This window comes from Nerophis ophidion, linkage group LG27 (assembly GCF_033978795.1).
Source record: "Nerophis ophidion isolate RoL-2023_Sa linkage group LG27, RoL_Noph_v1.0, whole genome shotgun sequence".
In the NCBI taxonomy this organism is placed as follows: Eukaryota; Metazoa; Chordata; class Actinopteri; order Syngnathiformes; family Syngnathidae; genus Nerophis; species Nerophis ophidion.
The window spans coordinates 4,115,950-4,135,195 of record NC_084637.1 but is presented as its reverse complement, the minus strand read 5'-3'; the positions used below and the strand labels follow the sequence as shown (position 1 = coordinate 4,135,195).

The window sequence follows — 19,246 nt, the reverse complement described above, 5'->3', positions numbered from 1 at the left end:
ATTCAAATCCCTTTTTGAGAAACGGTTCCAGTTATCGAAGCCAGTGTAGTAAAGAAAAAGATTTGGTTCTTTATTCGAATCCCTGGGAACGAATCCCGTGTCACAGGAAATGTCCTAGCCATGACGTAGCTCAGTCATTCGGCGGCAGATATAGAAGTAACGACAACAACGGACCGGAAAAAACGCTCCAAGGCACGGCTTCACTTTCCTAAGAAATACGACGAAGAAACGGCTATCTGCAATTATTGCCAGGCTTCACTTCCCTGTAAGGGGAGTAGTACAACAAACATGTTGAAACATGTTCAGGCCGTACATAACCTAAGGGTTAGAGAAACGTGTCGTGGAGAAGCAGCGATAGAGATGACGAAGCACGCTCCTCTTCCTCTGCTTCAACCTGCAGTCCCAGTGTTACTGTCGGTGAGAACTAAAGTTAACTGTTGCCGGTTCATTTCCATATCTGCTCACTTGTGGCCGTTAGGCTAAAATAACATTACCTCTTATGTGAACCAGGACTGCAGTAATGTTAGCTAGACTAACGTTACCTAAGCATAGTCAGTGGCTAACGGTAACATTAACATTAGCCTTTTTGTATGTGTCTGATAATGTTAACGGTATCTTGTAGCCTACACCACTCCAGATTTTGCAGGTCTGTCTAATAAATAATACAAATGAATGCAGAATTTTCCCTGCATGTATTTTTCTTAAGTGGTCCACTTAAAGGGGCACTAACATCGATATTTATTTATTTTATTGTATTTTTTTCATAAAAAATATAAGTGAAGGCTGCCAAAGTGGGTTTTTGTTAAACCAAGTGCGTTTTTTCTATATACTATCTGGATTCAATAAGAGAATCGATAAGGAATTGGTTCGCTAAGAGGATTTGATAATGGCATCGAAATCGATAATTTCTTAACAAACATCATTCCTAGCAGAGAGCATACCTTATAAAGTCCTAACTATTGCCACGGCTAAAATGCAATTCGCAAAAGAAGGATAAAAAACATTTTCGGACCATTTTTAACTCAAATTAATTCTTTTTCAGCATAGTACACCTACAATCCAGACTAGTGTACACTTTTGGATTCAAGTTTCTCAGAATAGCAAAGTAACGGTGTGGCGCAGTGGGAAAGTGGCCGTGTGCAACCCGAGGGTCCCTGGTTCAATCCCCACCTAGTACCAACCTCGTCACGTCCGTTGTGTCCTGAGCAAGACACTTCACCCTTGCTCCTGATGGGTGCTAGTTAGCGCCTTGCATGGCAGCTCCCTCCATCAGTGTGTGAATGGGTAAATGTGAAAGTAGTGTCAAAGCGCGTTGAGTACCTTGAAGGTAGAAAAGCGCTATACAAGTACAACCCATTTATTTATTTAATGTGTAAATATTAGGGCTGGGTGATATGGCTGAAAAACGTATCACGGTATAAGTTTTTTTTACATTGGTCGATATCTATAATTATTATTTTTTATGACCTATGGAAAATATGGACCATGTGAAAAATATTATATTTGGACATTTTTTATTTTAAATGTAACCTTTCTCGGATTATAATCCCCTCAGCTATCAAGGCAGAAAGGAAAGGAAATGTCAACACAACCATGGGAACACTCAACTGATGTAAACAAACTAAAAAATAACCTTTCTTAAATAATTGTGCAAAAATAAGAAACATAAATGGGTTATACTTGTATAGCACTTTTCTAACTTCAAGGTACTCAAAGCACTTGGACATTATTTCGACATTCACCCATTCATACACACATTCACACACTGCAGCCATGCAAAGCCCTAACAACGACCCATCAGGAGCAAGGGTGACGTGCCTTGCTCAAGGACACATCAGACGTGACTAGGTTGGCTAAATGCTTAATAAAGCGCAACAAAATAGTGCAACGTGTTAAATTGTAAAAAAAAAAAAAAAAAACTTGGGATGGAGAGATTTTTGCAGGTTAACTGCCAGGAACTTGCGTGGTCTGTGTAACATTTAATTTGGTCTGCTATTATTCTTTAAGTATGGAAATTAATTTGGGTTACGCAGTCATTATTATATAAATATTATTCGACCACATTAGCAATTTTATGTAGCACATTTGTCATATTTTGTTGTATATTTCATTTAAACAATGATTAAAGTATGGCCACAGAGCGATTTTTGGAACAAAGTTTTTTTATGGACCTGGATAGCACATTGCAGAAATAAAATAAACAAGAAACCTATCAAAAACGTAAAAGTAACACAAAAAGGCATAAACTAATGAGAACTATTGATGCAAATAATTATAAAGACACAAATATTTGTCTTCAATTATATAACGTTTCTTTAGCCTTTATATATTTACCTACTTCTTTATAAACAACATAATGACGTCAGCAACACCCAGCAAAATCGAAAATCGAGTTTTCAGAGAAAATAAATAGGGATTTCTTCTATTTGTGGCCAAAATTGTGCAGCCTTACGAACCTAACACACTCAATTAATTCTGAACATTTCAGCTTTCTTTCTTTGTTTCCGTGTGTGCTGCGTGTTTGTGCGTGTGTTCGACATTTTTTTTATTGTACCTGAAGTTCGAAAAAATTGGTAGTTTGCAAAGTTTTGAGCATATAGCACAATACGCATGGCTGACAACACTTCTCGAGAGGATTATTATTATAAACGTACACAGTACATGTCCACACACACTTGCCACTCCCTTTCTGTTGTACAAGTTGAAACAATAATAACCAAATCGACAAGAGTTTATATCGATCTTACTCTTTTTCTAACACTACGTCATTAGATAAAAGCCAGAGGAAGTGGCAGCCGCCTTCGTCTCTTTCTGGACTCTCCAGGGAGGCGGGAGGAGGCTGTGCTAGGGTTTCGACTGAAGGAAGCCGCAAGTGATATCACACTGAAGGAACAAACCATACTGGAGCGACGAGCAATTTGTTTATTCTCCATTTCCAGAAGATAACCTCAGAGCAGTCAGTCCTAATTACAAATATATAGTGTGTGGTGAGTGTGTTATTGTCTGTGAGCTGCATGAGTGCTGCCAGCAAAATTAATAAACTCATTTTCATTTACCGTTTTATTGATTGGCTTACTACTATCGGCCCAGTCCTACAATTGTATAAATATTATTTAATGCCCATGGACATCGAATAAGGGAAACATCAATGCCAACATTATCTGTGACATCCTGAACCAAAGCACTGAAGTGAAGCGCGGGGCAGCATTCGAACATGGTAACAAACTGTAAACACACGTCCCAAGACAACACTGCCAAATTAAGAAAACTGAAAGTAAAGGTGATGGAGTGACTATAAAACTGCAATGATTTGTCCCCGTTGTCAACAAAAAACGATAAAAACAAAGGTGTCAAGTAGGGTTGCAAAAAAAGGATTATTTTCACAGTTGATTAGTCAACGATTATCTTAACCAAAGTCGGATAATAATGCGTTGATTTATTGATTGAAATTTTTATTAGTAGATTGCACAGAACAGTACATATTCCGCACAATTGACCACTAAATGGTAACACCCGAATATGTTTTCTACTGCCATGGCTGTAAAGGTGATTAAATTAATATGCAGCAAAGCCTGCTTTTTAACTGTCAATATGTCAAAATGACCCTCATTTAATCCTGGTAACCATTGTGATTAAAATGATAATAATGGTGAAGGCCTGATGTTTGGTATATTTTTATTGTTTTGAGTATGATTTTTTTACAGTAATAAACACAACGACATGGTATGTCATGTCAAAACAACTCACATGTTCTGTGGTCTTTTGCATATTTATTTTAAGACAAACACGTTTATATGACTTACCTAGGATCATTTATAACATAAAATGGAATTGTTACATTCTAAAACCGGGGTCGGGAACCTTTTTGGCTGAGAGAGTCAAAAAGCCAAATATTTTTAAAATATATTTCCGTAAGAGCCATATAATATTTTTTTTAACACTGAACACAACTAAACGTGTGCATTTTTAAGTAAGACCAACATTTCTAGAGTATAATAGGTCTCTTATTCTTTGTAATAACATTGTTATTCTGAAGCTAACTGTGGAGGGGGCGTGGCCTGCGGGCCTGCAGCGACAGGTGCATAGATGGCCTTGTTATCTAATCATCTGTCGCTCTGTTATAAGCAGCAGCCAGGAGGAGAGACTGGTTTGGGGCTGGAAAAACTATTGCTGGAAAGCAACTGAGAGACTTATTGAAAAATAAAGCAATATTGTAACCCTGAAACAGGCTCTCATGTCGGTGCTTAAGGGTCTGAAGAACCCCCAGGAGTGCAAGCCCCACACTAACCAATAATAAATAAATAACTTCTTACCATTAACGCAACTTCTTGAACAGGTGCGGTAGAAAACAGATGGATGGATTAAAAATGCGTGAGAATGTTTTATATTTTGAACATTATTTTTAACACTGTGATTACAAATTGAATTATTCATTACTTATTGTGTTAAGCAACGTCAGCTCAGATTTATCTGAGAGCCAGATGCAGTCATCAAAAGAGCCACATCTGGCTCTAGAGCCGTAGGTTCCCTACCCCTGTTCTAAAATGTATCATTTCTGAATCGTATTGTCCACCATGCATCTAGTTACGTTGGAGAGATGCACAGCACAAGTACGAACACACACACACATTATTCCTAAGCATACCTGTCATAGCAGTTGATGTCGTCCAACCAGCAACCTTGCTTGACTACCTCCACGGTGCCAGAAGTGTTCTTCCATGTGGCGAAGCAGTGCCGCCTCTTGTCCTTATCGCCATAACATGGTTCGATACCACTGCGATTAGTGCGCTCCTTCTCCCAGCTGGAGTTGTAGTAGCTGCACTTCTGTGTATCCGAGCGCCCCAGGATTGCACCTAGCGGGGATAAAGATTAAAAAAAAAATCTCACTAACAAAAAGACACTTTTCTGAAGATATTTCCTGGCATTAGCCAAAAAGCTCTCTCCCGGTTGCAGTTAGTCCAGAACGTGGCAGCACGACTTTTAACAGGGGCCAGGAAACACCAGCATATAACCCCAATTCTTCAGACTTTGCACTGGCTCCCTGTTCATTTTAGAATTGATTTTAAAACATTGCTGTTTGTTTTTAAATTTTTACATGGACTGGCACCTCAATATATCTCGGACCTCATCCAAATTTACATTCCTGCCTGCGCTCTGAGGTCCGAGAGCCAGTTCCAGCTCGTAGTGCCCAAGACCAGACTTAAGACCAGGGGAGACAGGGCCTTCTCTGTGGTCGGCCCTAAGCTCTGGAACACTCTGCCCCTCCATGTTCAAACTGCTTCCACAGTGGAGTGTTTTAAGTCTCACTTTTATTCTTTGGCTTTTAACACTACGTGAGTTGTGTGGTCCTCTGTTCTCTGTTGTCCTCTGTGTTTTTTATACATTTTGATTTCTATTTGACTGTTTTAATTGATTTTATCCTTTAAAATAGTTTTTAATCATATTTGTTTTTATATTGTTTTTATTGGTTTTATATTTATTTATTTTTTTGTTTTTATTCAGTCATTGGTGGAGCATAATATATATGTATATATATATATGTATATATATATATATATATATATATATATATATACAATTGTTTTTAACATGGCTGTGCAGCACTTTGGAAACATTATTGTTGTTTAAATGTGCTATATAAATAAAGTGGCTTGGATTGGATTATAATTTTTTCACAATATGTTTGTCCATTTTGTGTACATTGACATGCACCGTATTTTTCGGAGTATAAGTCGCTCTGGAGTATAAGACGCACCTGCTGAAAATGCATAATAAAGAGGGGAAAAAACATATATAAGTCACATTTTGGTGGATATTTATTTGATAAAATCCAACACCAAGAATAGACATTGGAAAGGCAATTTAAAATTAATAAAGAATAGAGAACAACAGGCTGAATAAGTGTACGTTATATGAGGCATAAATAACCAGCTGAGAAGGTGCCTGCTATGTTAACGTAACATATTATGGTAAGAGTCATTCAAATAACTATAACATATAGAACATGCTATACCTTTACCAAACTATCTGTCACTCCTAATTGTTAAATCCCATGAAATCTTATACGTCTAGTCTCTTACGTGAATGAGCTAAATAATATTATTTGATATTTTACAGTAATGTGTTAATAATTTCACACATAAGTCGCTCCTGAGTATAGGTCGCGCCCCAAACTATGAAAAAAACTGCGACTTATAGTCCGAAAAATACGGTACGTGATGTATCGGGACAGAGCAATTAAAAGTATTAGTGAGTTATATGTCGTATTGGAATTTACTACACACCTTAAAACATTAACACAATGCTGTGTCAGATGAATGTGTTTTAAAGTAATAACTTTGTGAAATAAAAAAACAAAACAAGTAATGTAAAAAAAAAATTGGGTGTTTATTTTTATATATAAAACACAAAGCAGTTTGGATAATGAAAATAAAGCCAAATAAACAAGCTTTGTTTTTCTCCAACACCATGTGGTTCAGTGCAAGTTTAGCCGACTAAAATAAACGAGAGTAATGCCTCTGACATCTAATACACAGTCTTTGTGGCTGACATAGCAGCATGTTGACACTTCCCAGCCTGCGTTTCATTTGATGAGATGACAAAACATTTGAGCTAGTATTGATGTGATTGGAACACTGACAAGTGCAGCAGTTAAATAAAAGACAAGTGGCCATCCCAGTAAAGAAATGGCAAGACTTCATTAACTAGTTGTGGAAACTCTGCCTACAGACCGCCTGATAAATGGTAAATTTCAGGCACACCTGCTGAGTGCAAGACGCTGTTGAGAAAATGAGAGCAACATCAAATAGTTTTCTCCTCTGGTGTATACTTTTAGTGTGGGACAAATGTGTGCGTCTCCACTATTGTGCACACCTGTCACCTCCAAATACCAGCAGTGCTGTCTGGAAGGCACGCAGAGACCACTGAACCCAAGCCAGTGGAATGAAGAAAAATGAAGCGATCGGTTTCAAAGCTTACTCGGAAGGGAAATCTCTGGTGCAAGGCCCGTGTAGTTGCCGCCATGTTTTCTAAAGTCAAACGGCGTGCGTCGGCGCTGATGCGACTGTTTTCCAGTAAGAAAGCAGTGTTGTCTAAATTGCATTAATAAATGACGTTTTTTGGTCATTAAAAATTTAAATGGTATTATTAACCGTCCGGATTTTTTCCGCAGTTTATCAATATACTGTTCAATGTAAGGCTGGACGATATATCGATATACTCGATATATCAATCAATCAATGTTTACTTATAGATACTCATAGTCATTATTGTCACCGATGTCCCACTGGGTGTGAGTTTTCCTTGCCCTTATGTGGGCCAACCGAGGATGTCGTAGTGGTTTGTGCAGCCCTTTGAGACACTAGTGATTTAGGGCTATATAAGTAAACATTGATTGATTGATTGATTGATATAGCCCTAAATCACTAGTGTCTCAAAGGGCTGCACAAACCACTACGACATCCTCGGTAGGCCCACATAAGGGCAAGGAAAACTCACACCCAGTGGGACGTCGGTGACAATGATGACTATGAGAACCTTGGAGAGGAGGAAAGCAATGGATGTCGAGCGGGTCTAACATGATACTGTGAAAGTTCAATCCATAATGGATCCAACACAGTCGCGAGAGTCCAGTCCAAAGCGGATCCAACACAGCAGCGAGAGTCCCGTTCACAGCGGAGCCAGCAGGAAACCATCCCAAGCGGAGGCGGATCAGCAGCGCAGAGATGTCCCCAGCCGATACACGGGCGAGCAGTACATGGCCACCGGATCGGACCGGACCCCCTCCACAAGGGAGAGTGGGACATAGGAGAAAAAGAAAAGAAACGGCAGATCAACTGGTCTAAAAAGGGAGTCTATTTAAAGGCCAGAGTATACAAATGATATACAAATATCGTGGGTTTGTCGCTGTGCAATAAAGAAAATGACTGTATCGTGATATTGGAGTATACATTCTCACGCAGTTGCTTTTAGCTGCGGGCATTACACTACATGTGTTTCCCACTCATTCTTGTCTCTCCTTCTCACAGAGACTCAAAACAAGCGCACCCTCTTACATACGTCACGTGTGCAAGGTCACACGCTTCCGCGGAGCAGACAGGTAGCGACATGGTAACGTTAGCTGTGATGCTAACGGTATGGTGCCGGTGGTAATACGAAAGAGAGAAGGTGCGAATTTGGTAACAAATGAAGGAAGAATTAATTCCCAAGAAAAACAGGTGGCGGTGTTTTGTCTTCAGGCGGGAAGATGTTGAACAACGCGGCAAAAGCGTTGCTACAAAAAGTCACCTGCTAGAGCAGGGGTCGGGAACCTTTTTGGCTGAGAGAGCCAAGAAGCCAAATACTTGAATCTGTATTTCCGTAAGAGCCATATAATATTTTTTTTAACACTGAACACAATTAAACGTGTACATTTTTAAGTAAGACCAACATTTCATGTCTCTTATTCTTTCTAAAAACATTGTTATTCTGAAGCCAAATGTGGAGGGGGCATGGCCTGCGGGCCTGCAGCGAAGCAGGGTGTTGCCAGGACCGGCCTCGAAATCAGCGACAGGTGCATAAATGGCCCAGCTGGGCCTGGTTATCTAATCACCTGTCGCTCTGTTTATAAGCAGCAGCTAGGAGGAGAGACGGGGTCGGGGCTTGAGCCAGAGTGCGAGCCAGAACGAAAGAGAAAAAGACAAATGCTGGAAAGCAACTGAGAGACTTGCTGAAAAATAAAACAATGTTGTAACCCTGAAACAGGCTCTCATGTCGGTGCCTGGTGGTCTGAGGAACCCCCAGGAGGGCAAGCCCCACACTAACCAATAATGAATAACTTACTTCTTACCATTAACGCAACTTCTTGAACATAAAAATGCATGAGAATGTTTTATATTTTGAACGTTAGTTTTCATTACAAGTCGAATTATTCATTACTTATCGTAATAAGCAGCGTCAGCTCAGATTTATCCAAGAAAGAAAGAGCCACATCTGGCTCGCGAGCCATAGGTTCCCTACCCCTGTGCTAGAGAATGAGGAGTGCTTGAAACTACGCATGTCAACATTTCTGGCCAACAAAATGCCCAAGCAACTATTCCTAGATCAACACCGCATGAAAAAATAGTGAACAACAGAAGGAGATAACGTCCGCAGGAACCTACCACATAGCGAAGGACATACACTCTTTGATTTCTTATTATGCAGCTCTTTTTTATTTGACACTTATTGAAATATCTTGTGTGACATCATGCACAAAAGTGCACTTTATTTGTTTTAAAGTATTGTAGTGGCGTTCTGTACAAAAAGTGCACTTTAATTTAGTGTTGTTTTGATATGTCATCTTAGTGACATCATGCACAAAAGTGCACTTAATAGCTTGTTTTAAAATATCTCTGACAATCTTGCACTTTCTGTTTTGGAAATGACATGGATGTTTGTGCCACTGCTTAATAACTGTTTAATAAATACACTTTTGGTCAATTGACTTAGTTGTGATTTTCCTCTCTGCATGAAAGTTTAAAAGTAGCATATATTAATGCAGTATGAAGAAGAATGTTTTAATGTAGACACATAGAATCATCATACTGCTGTGATTATATGTGAATGAGAGTGTGAATGTTGTCTGTCTATCTGTGTTGGCCCTGCGATAAGAAAGCGACTTGTCCGGGGTGCACACCGCCTTCCGCCCGAATGCAGCTGAGATAGGCTCCAGTGACCCCCGCGACCCCGGACGGGACAAGCGGTAGAAAATGGATGTTGATTCAAGGCTAAGGCAGAATATCGAGATGTATATCGTGTATCGTGACATGTCCTAAAAATATTGAAAAATTAAAAAAGGCCACATCGCCCAGCCCTAGTTCAACGTTACATCTCTATTTACATGCATCTTAAAAATCTACTTTTAATCAACTTGATACTATAGTATGTTTTTTGTTTTGTTTAACATACAATTTTGCTTACCAATGCAATAGCAATATCAAGTTAATTTTATTTTACTTTATTTGTATATAACATTAGGAATAGCCAATAGCGGCCAAGGAGTGACAGCAATAAAGCGAATAAATGAATTTTCCGGCCAGAAGTAGCAGCTCAGAGTCATCTAAAGCGGATAATTCCAGTGAGTGCCGGGCTGATTGCGCAAGGACATGCTTTGCAACGTCCACCTCCAGTTTGAGCACATTTACAGGCAATGAATAAGAGCAGCCTCTTTATTTCATGCATAGAAGTGTCAAAGTGGAAAAGCGACACAATGGGGGAAAAAAGCTGGGCTGTGCTAATTTATCTTCAATTGTGCTTAATGACTGATTGCACGATCACTGCCCACACAAACAAGGAAGGTCAGCTGCACCATTGTCAGGCCACTTCTGAAAATCGGACTATTAAGTGACAAAACTGCCTTTGAGACACATCAATGAAGGTTTGCCTTGAACAGAAAAAAGGTTGGTTTTTGCTCTTCATCAGTAAGAATATTTGCACATAAAATAAAAATTGAACTGCTCTGAACCGGAAAGGGCCTGCCAGTAAAGTAAAGTGAGGGCTGGGCGATATGGCTGAAAACTGTATCACCAAAAACTTTTTTTATATTGCTCGGTTTGTATAATAAAAATATGTTAAAGGAGAAAAATATTTTTAAACCTGTGCATATCAATTCAATCCCGTTCACAACCAACAATCAGCCAGAGGGTGACTGACAGTTGATCAGCCGGCCGCTCCCGAAAATACTCAGAAAATTAAATGCATTATAACTTTGATGCCCTTTTCTTCTGTAAAGTGACCCACATTATAACCCCGGAACACGCCTCACGATTTTTTAGGCATCCTCCTCCTTGTCCCAGCAAACCCTGAAATGCTCCCCTGTGTGTAATAAACCAACGTACGCCACAACAAGTCGCACGGCCAAACTACGTTCGTGTGCACATAAAACTGATTATTGAGTTGCGGCGACAGGTTAAGCATTAAAAAAAACTTTCCTTACTTTCCTCAAACGCTTTGTTTGCTTGTGACTAGGGTTGCAAAATGCAGGGAATATTCAAAGTTGGAAATTTTCCATGGGAATATATGGGAATTAACGGGAATAAACATTGAATGCAACATGCTAGATCTTGCAGCATGATTATTAGCTAAAACAACCTGATTTAATGCAAATCCAGTAGAATTTCAACCCTGCATGGTGCATTCCTCCATCACATGCACAGATAATTCGCAGCATGCTACACACTACAGCAGGGCTATAGATGGGTTTCCGCTAGCGGTGATTACCCATAATCCTTCGAGGAAGCCGCCATCTTGTGAGTCAAAACTTTGTTTACTCGTCTGCGGCAGTTTTCTAAATATATTTCCACACTTTTGCAGCAACAATGACGTCCACTTCGGGAAATGTGAAAGAAGTCGTAAAAGTTGCCTACGGACAGACGCTAGATGGGGTTTGCAAAGCCAGGTATTTACAGAAATTGAAGGATATTGGCGATAAAGATCCGTATGAGATGGGAAAGCACGAATGGACTAAGGACTTGAAATGTTATCCTGATATAACTTACCCCGACATCGTAAACTAGACTTTTGACAAGAACAAGAAAGTTTGATCATATTACGCCTGTACTGGCTCACCTGCACTGGCTTCCTGTGCACTTAAGATGTGACTTTAAGGTTTTACTACTTACGTATAAAATACTACACGGTCTAGCTCCAGCCTATCTTGCCGATTGTATTGTACCATATGTCCCGGCAAGAAATCTGCGTTCAAAAAACTCCGGCTTATTAGTGATTCCTAGAGCCCAAAAAAAGTCTGCGGGCTATAGAGAGTTTTCCGTTCGGGCTCCAGTACTCTGGAATGCCCTCCCGGTAACAGTTCGAGATGCTACCTCAGTAGAAGCATTTAAGTCCCACCTTAAAACTCATCTGTATACTCTAGCCTTTAAATAGACCTCCTTTTTAGACCAGTTGATCTGCCGCTTCTTTTCTTTCTCCTATGTCCCCCCCTCCCCAGTCGTACTGGCTGTCCAGAGTCGAGACCCAGGATGGACCGCTCGTCGGGACCCAGGATGGACCGCTCGCCTGTATCGGTTGGGGACGTCTCTACGCTGCTGATCCGCTTGAGATGGTTTCCTGTGGACGGGACTCTCGCTGTGGTCTTGGATCCGCTTGAAATGAACTCTCGCGGCTGTGTTGGAGCCACTATGGATTGAACTTTCACAGTATCATGTTAGACCCGCTCGACATCCATTGCTTTCGGTCCCCTAGAGATGGGGTTGCCCACATCTGAGGTCCTCTCCAAGGTTTCTCATAGTCAGCATTGTCACTGGCGTCCCACTGGATGTGAATTCTCCCTGCCCACTGGGTGTGAGTTTTCCTTGCCCTTTTGTGGGTTCTTCCGAGGATGTCGTAGTCGTAATGATTTGTGCAGTCCTTTGAGACATTTGTGATTTGGGGCTATATAAATAAACATTGATTGATTGATTGATATTTGGTGAACAGTGTTAGTGCCTACACTCTGGATGAGCTCAAGGGCTACAAGTCGCTCGAAGCGTACAATTACTTTGTGTGTGGATGGGTACAGGAAATGAAACTGGCTACAATGGAAGATAAATGTGTGCTCATCGCTCGTGTTCGTCACTCTCAGAGATCAACTGATCCGTGCGGGACAACACCACAGTCACACAGGAAAAATCTTACTGGCTACTTCCATCTGCAGTCAAGAAAGTTGGGCACAAGACCATACAGGACATTAACTTCACATCCGCCAAGACAATGAAGAGAAAGCTAGACAAGGCAATCGTATCTGGAGATACACCGGCACCATTAAAACTACCGGAGGTACAGAAGGGGACACAAGATGAACTGTCAGACTTGTACAGAGAATTAAAAACCAAACGAAAAATCAAGCCTGTCTTACTTTCTCTGATTCCAGGATATGCTAAAGACTATCGTCCAGAAGCACTTGATAAAAAGTACCCAAAAGTATTTTCAGAACGATATAATTCTAACTATGCAACTGTATAGTTTAGGGTATCTTGATTTAATTCATTTAAATTTGAATAAAATCGTCCAAAAATAAGCGGCGATTGCCTATATTATATATAGAAGGTTATATTTGTGCAACAACGACGTCAGACGTCGAGCGTTATTAAGCACAGGCACAGTAGTTCCTCCTATGTTTTAATATCTATTCTAACCATAACACATTTTATCATCGATACAGAGAGCAACATAATTCAAAGTACCTGTTACAAAATGATCAGAGCAAAATTTATATGTCGTTTTGCTGGATCAGGGGTAAATCCCACTCGATTGCTAGCTAGCCACAGGTTGCTCCTTTCTGTCGACAGTCGCTCGGTTTCTTTTCCCTGTTTTACTATAACCTTAGGGATATCGTAGTACTTTGTTGTTCTTTGTCCTGAATTGGCGCGGTTTACACAGCCCCAAACGACACGTGTGACCCATTCTCACAAAAATAACAACGGAGGCGTCCTTGGTTACGAGTGTTTGTTTTGACACACAAGATGGCGGACAAGGGAATTGTGGGACGGGTGTGCCGTCATCGGAAACCCATGTATTGAAGCCAGACTAGTATTTGAGCCCCAGGACTTCATCCAGTCAGGTAAGTTTCGATGATACTACTAGGGTAAATATATTTGATCGATGGTATTTAAGTGTAATAGAGGTGTAATTGCTTGTTATTGTATGACTGTAGATGACTCCAGCAGATTTCCACTCAAGCTAGCTAGCTGTTCCTGTACTTGTTAAATGATTTTGGGGCCAATATCTCTAGCTAGCTAGGTTTATGTACCACCACAGTCTCATACTGAACCGGAAATATTTCTCTGTTAGCCGTGATGCTAATTTTCTTTATGTTAAATCCCATTCAATCATGCAAACAACGTTAGCGATCCGAATTTACTATTTTTGTGATCTGTAAAGTTCAAAGAGCAACTACTAAATCAAAACGTGTAGTTTCCTCTGCCTTCTGTCCTGCTATCCAGTCAAGAATGTAGGCTATAGTTTGATTCAGCATGCTGATTGAGTGTTCATGTATTCATCCATTCAGCCTATTTCTATAAATTTTTCCATCAGTAAAATATTTTAGAGACTACTCCAATTGTTTAGCTGACTATTTATATCTGTGTGGCATTGCATTTATGTTTTACAAGAATAAATAAATACAAACAGAATAATGCCACGTATGATGTGTTGAGACATTTCAGCCCAACCAAAGTAGGCGGAAAGGCTGTGTACATTTGCAAATAGTGTGCAAAGAGCTACGTCAAAAAAGCCACAGAGATGCAGCAGCATATAGACAAGTGCCCGAAAACATATCATTATTGTAATTCCCCATTCATTCCCATTGACGGTGTCCAACTTTGAATAATAAAAAAATGGTCAATATTTCCAAACTTCCAGAGCTTAACTTCCCGTGGTAAATTTTCGGAAAGTGTCCGGAAATTTAGCTGAAACTTTCCACCCCTTTGTAACCCTACTTGTGACGTGAAGCTAGTTTATGGTTGCTCACAGAGCGGTCAGCCCGCCGCCGGCAAAGCCCCGTCGTACAGATTACGTAACATCAACCCTGCAAGGACCCCATATCTATCCACCTCTCAAAGACATGCATAAATAATGGATGTAATTATGTTTTATTTGGCAAATACATGTCCTATATGTACTGCATAATCTTATTTTTTACACTTGTGTAGACTTTATAATCGCACTCTGCAATGGCTTATTTATTTTTACTTAGCTCTTTGTTTTTACTAAATTTGATTTTATTTTGTTGAGTTTCATTTTGAAATGAAAGCCCGGGTCACATACTGTTTGTTTAAAACAGAAAGGGCAATAAAAATATGTTTCACATAACATAGTAAATAATCGTGATTTGAATATTGATAACAAATAATCATGATTACTATTTTGGCCAAAATCATGCAGCCCTACTGAAGTGTCCAGAGATTCCCACCTTTACTTGTAAAATACCGCATATATAATGAAAAGACAATAACAACAACACGATTTGAAAAGTCTTTTTTTGGCATGTGGAGGGGTCACAGACAGTGGAGCAGAGAACCAAACAAAGAAATCACATCAAAGCGGTAATAATGTGGGAATGAAGCAACTGTGGGCTGTGCCATTCTTTCAGGCTGCAATGATACTGTACAAAACAGTCTGCGCTATGCAGCAGTGAAGAATGGCTATTTGCACAACAAAGGCTTATTGGTGGAGGAAGGGGCCGCTAAATGTTGGAGAAATTAATGAGCCATTTGTTTGAAACCGGAATGATTAATAATGGCTCAATAAAGCAATTTAACACTAACTGGAAAATCAAGGATAGTCATTTTTTTATCCCCCTCGGGGATTAATAAAGTAGTTCGGATTCGGATTCTGATACTTTTTTATGTAAGGCCTTTTATTTTGAAGGCAAAAGTGTCCATCATTCTCTTAACAGGGATTTTTGCTTATTGTTCAGTCATGTTTCTATTTCGGATTCTAAAAATTATGAAAAAAAAAAGCTTGCTATGTGTGTGTGTGTGTATATATACATACATACATATACATATATATATATATATATATATATATATATATATACATATATAAATATATATAATTTTGTTTTGCAAATATAAGGTCATTTGGAATAACATGGTTAAAAAAAGATGGCACAAGTGGCAAAAAAGACAGAGAAAGTTCAGGAATGCGCATCAAACACTTATTTGTTCAGTCATGTTTTGTTTTTCTTTTTTGGATTCTAAAAATTATTTTTTTTAAAAACAATTAAAAAAAAAGCTTGAAAGATACGGCTAATGGGATTCACTATTGTAGCCTTCAGGAATCCTCCAACGTTTTATGTACACACTGCAATATATATATATATATATATATATATATATATATATATATATATATATATATATATACATATATACACACACACACACATACACATACATAATATACATATATACACACATTTACTTATATATAAATATATATTTACATATATACATTTACATATATATACATACATACATATATACAATAAATATCTTGTCTTTGCAGTCTATTCAATTGAATATAAGTTGAAAAGGATTTGCAAATCATCGTATTCTGTTTTTATTTACCATTTGCACAACGTGCCAACTTCACTGGTTTTAGGTTTTGTAATTGAGGGATTGAAGTAGAGATTTAAGCTTTGAAAGTAAAAAAGAAAAAAAAAGAAAAAAAGGATGACTTATTTTAACACTTTAAAAAGTGGATCCCTTATGGATATCTGAGAATTTTGAAATTATTTGTTTCTCTTTTAAATCGTCATTGCTCCAAAATAATAATGAATCAAAATCAATCGAAACTAGTCATTGCACAAATTTCCTTGTACTTGTGCAATTACAAAAAAGACCTATCTAATGTCGTTGTGAATTATTGATATATTAAAGGCTCCGATCACTTCAAATCAAATATTCCACTTTGAAATATTTAACCTGTTCATTGCAATAATGGCAATAAAACTCTATTCTATTCTATTCTATTCTATTATTCTATTCTATTTTAAGGAGAGAATATCGCATATTTTAAGTGTTTGCCATATAGACAAATATGTTGACAGAATATGATTTGACAGAAAACAGTACATTGCAACTCGCCACGCAGCTGTCATGGACATGTGTTGCCCCCGAGTGATGCCAAGGCTTGACTTAAACGGACTCGATTGCTAGCAGCAATACAATTATGTTTTTCCATTGAGAACCAAATTCGGGGAACATTGGAATCGGCAAGACACCTGGAAAGGAAGACAAAATATGGCAAAAGGGAAGGTTGACAGTTACGAGATCAGACTCGTACTGGAGTTTGTGTCAGGTGAGCACGGTTCTTACCCCGCCTCACTGACAGAATTAGCAGAGAGACTTTCGTGTCAAAAACAATGAGGATTACATTCACCTATATTGCCAAAAGTATTTGGCCACCCATCCAAATGATGAGAGTCAGGTGCCCTAATCACTAGGGATGGTGTATACAATCAAGCACTTAGACATGGAGACTGTTTCTACAACATTTGTGAAAGAATGGGCCGCTCTCAGTGATTTCCAGCGTGGAACTGTCATAGGATGCCACCTGTGCAACAAATCCAGTCGTGAAATTTCCTTGCTCCTAAATATTCCAATGTCAACTTTTTTTTATAAGAAAAGTGAAGAGTTTGGGAACAACAACAACTGACAGAGAGGGGTCAACGGATGCTGAAGTGCATAGTGCAAAGACTTTCTGCACAGTCAGTTGCTACAGAGCTCCAAACTTCATGTGACCTTCCAATTAGCCCACGTACAGTACGCAGAGAGCTTCGTGGAATGGGTTTCCATGGCCGATCAGCTGCCTCTAAGCCATACATCACCAAGTCCAATCCAAAGTGTGAGATGCAGTGGTATAAAGCACGTCGCCACTGGACTCTAGAAGAGTCAAGACGCCTTCTCTGGACCGATGGGTCACGCTTTTCCATCTGGCAATCTGATCGACCAGTCTGGGTTTGGAGGTTGTCAGAAAAACGCTACATTTCAGACTGCATTGTGCAAAGTGTGAAATTTGGTGGAGGAGGAATTATGGTGTGGGGTTGTTTTTTCAGAAGTTGGACTTGGCCCCTTTAGTTCCATCGAAAGGAACTTTGAATTCTTCAGGATACCAAAACATTTTGGACAATTCCATGGGATGGCACTTCAAGTTCATATTTGAGTCAAGGCAGGTGGCCAAATACTTATGGCAATATAGTGTATATCTCAATGGCGGTACTGTCTAAAACAGGGGTGCCCATTACGTTGATAGCGAGCTACTGGTCAATGGTAGAGGGTGTGCCGGTCAAACGCAAACCAAGCATTAAAAAAATAAACCTAAACATTTGTGATCATCAATATTTACTACGACGTCACTTTCGTAACTTGATTGACATTCACGGCACCCGAGGGTCTTCTGAGATGACGCTGGCTGCTGCAAGATCATTATTAAGAAAACATGACTGGTGAGAAACACTTTTTTATTTCAACAGACTCTTGCGCCGTACCTGCTGTCAAAACCCTAAAGACAGACTGCCCAGTTGCTGTCTTCACAATAAAAGCCCTGCTTCATCCTGCCTCCGCTAACAAAATAAGAGTCTCAGAAAGCTAGCGTGCACAAGTTAGCAAACTACTGAGTTTGCCGCCAATGTACTTCTTGCAAAATGTATAATGAGTATGGAAATTGGACAAATAAGATGGCAAAAACTAACCACTTTCATGTGGTATTGGAGAGAAAGGAGGACTTTTTTTTCTCATTTTTGAAAATGTGGACGTTATCAGCACCACTGTCTGATTCCAATCAATGCAAGTTATCAGAATCAGGTAATGCACCAACTTATATTCTTGTCTTCATTAAACAAAGGAATCTATATGTGTTAAACATGCTTGTGTTATCATTAAACACCTTTAAACTGTTAACCAACACGTCTCTTTCATAAATAATTAAATATAAATTATATCTATATATATTAGGGCTGGGCAACGATTAAAAATTTTAATCGAAGTTAATCGCACTATTTCTCCGATTAATCGCGATTAACTGCATTGTATACGCAAAGCCCAATAATGAATTCAAAAGTAGTGTGTAGTGCACCTTTATTGGAATATTCTCCCACATGAACAGAAGCGCCAAAACATTTGTTGTGCAAACACAATTTAAATCAGTCCTTGTTAAACAGTAGCAGTTAAATAGCATATTTTATGAAAATCAACTCAAAAAATGTAAATACAAACATTTAAGCTTATTGCCACTGCCAGGGTATTTAAGTTATCCTGTTTGTTATGGAAAATAAATATAATCTACATACAAATCTCTGAGCCACAATCATAACATCTGAACAGGCAATTTCTGAGGTAACAGCAGAAACATTTTTTTTTAATCAGGGATCTTATGTTTAAAAAAACTATATTATAGGTAGTGGGCTGTTTTAGGGAATTTTTGATCAAATTATCCACAGTAGCAATATGAATAATGTTGTGTTTATTCTGCGTAGTGCACTTAAAATAATTATGACCATATCTAGGAATTGATATGATGGGAATTTTCCGATTGTTTGCTTGGTGCTTTGATAAACTGAACGCATATATATGGTACTATATTGTGATGTTATGAGCCAGGGGAAAAAAGAACTACCCTACCCAGCATGCAACAGGAGTGACGAGCATGCGCGGTAACCCGGTATAGGTTGTGTCGCCATGACGGCATCTTGTATGTTGTGATATGCACGCTCTGAAAGCAAACG

At 39.0% G+C, this 19,246-nt stretch overlaps 1 protein-coding gene across 2 annotated transcripts in view; it reads right to left on the bottom strand.

Moving 5' to 3' along the window:
• LOC133544350 (activin receptor type-2A-like) overlaps positions 1-19,246 on the bottom strand; it is a 101,475-nt gene that overhangs the window by 45,535 nt on the left and 36,694 nt on the right. For both annotated transcript variants that reach the window (XM_061889567.1, XM_061889568.1), the window contains exon 2: positions 4,646-4,853. In XM_061889567.1, the coding sequence (XP_061745551.1) occupies positions 4,646-4,853 (208 nt within the window). The remainder of the gene's footprint in view (positions 1-4,645; positions 4,854-19,246) is intronic.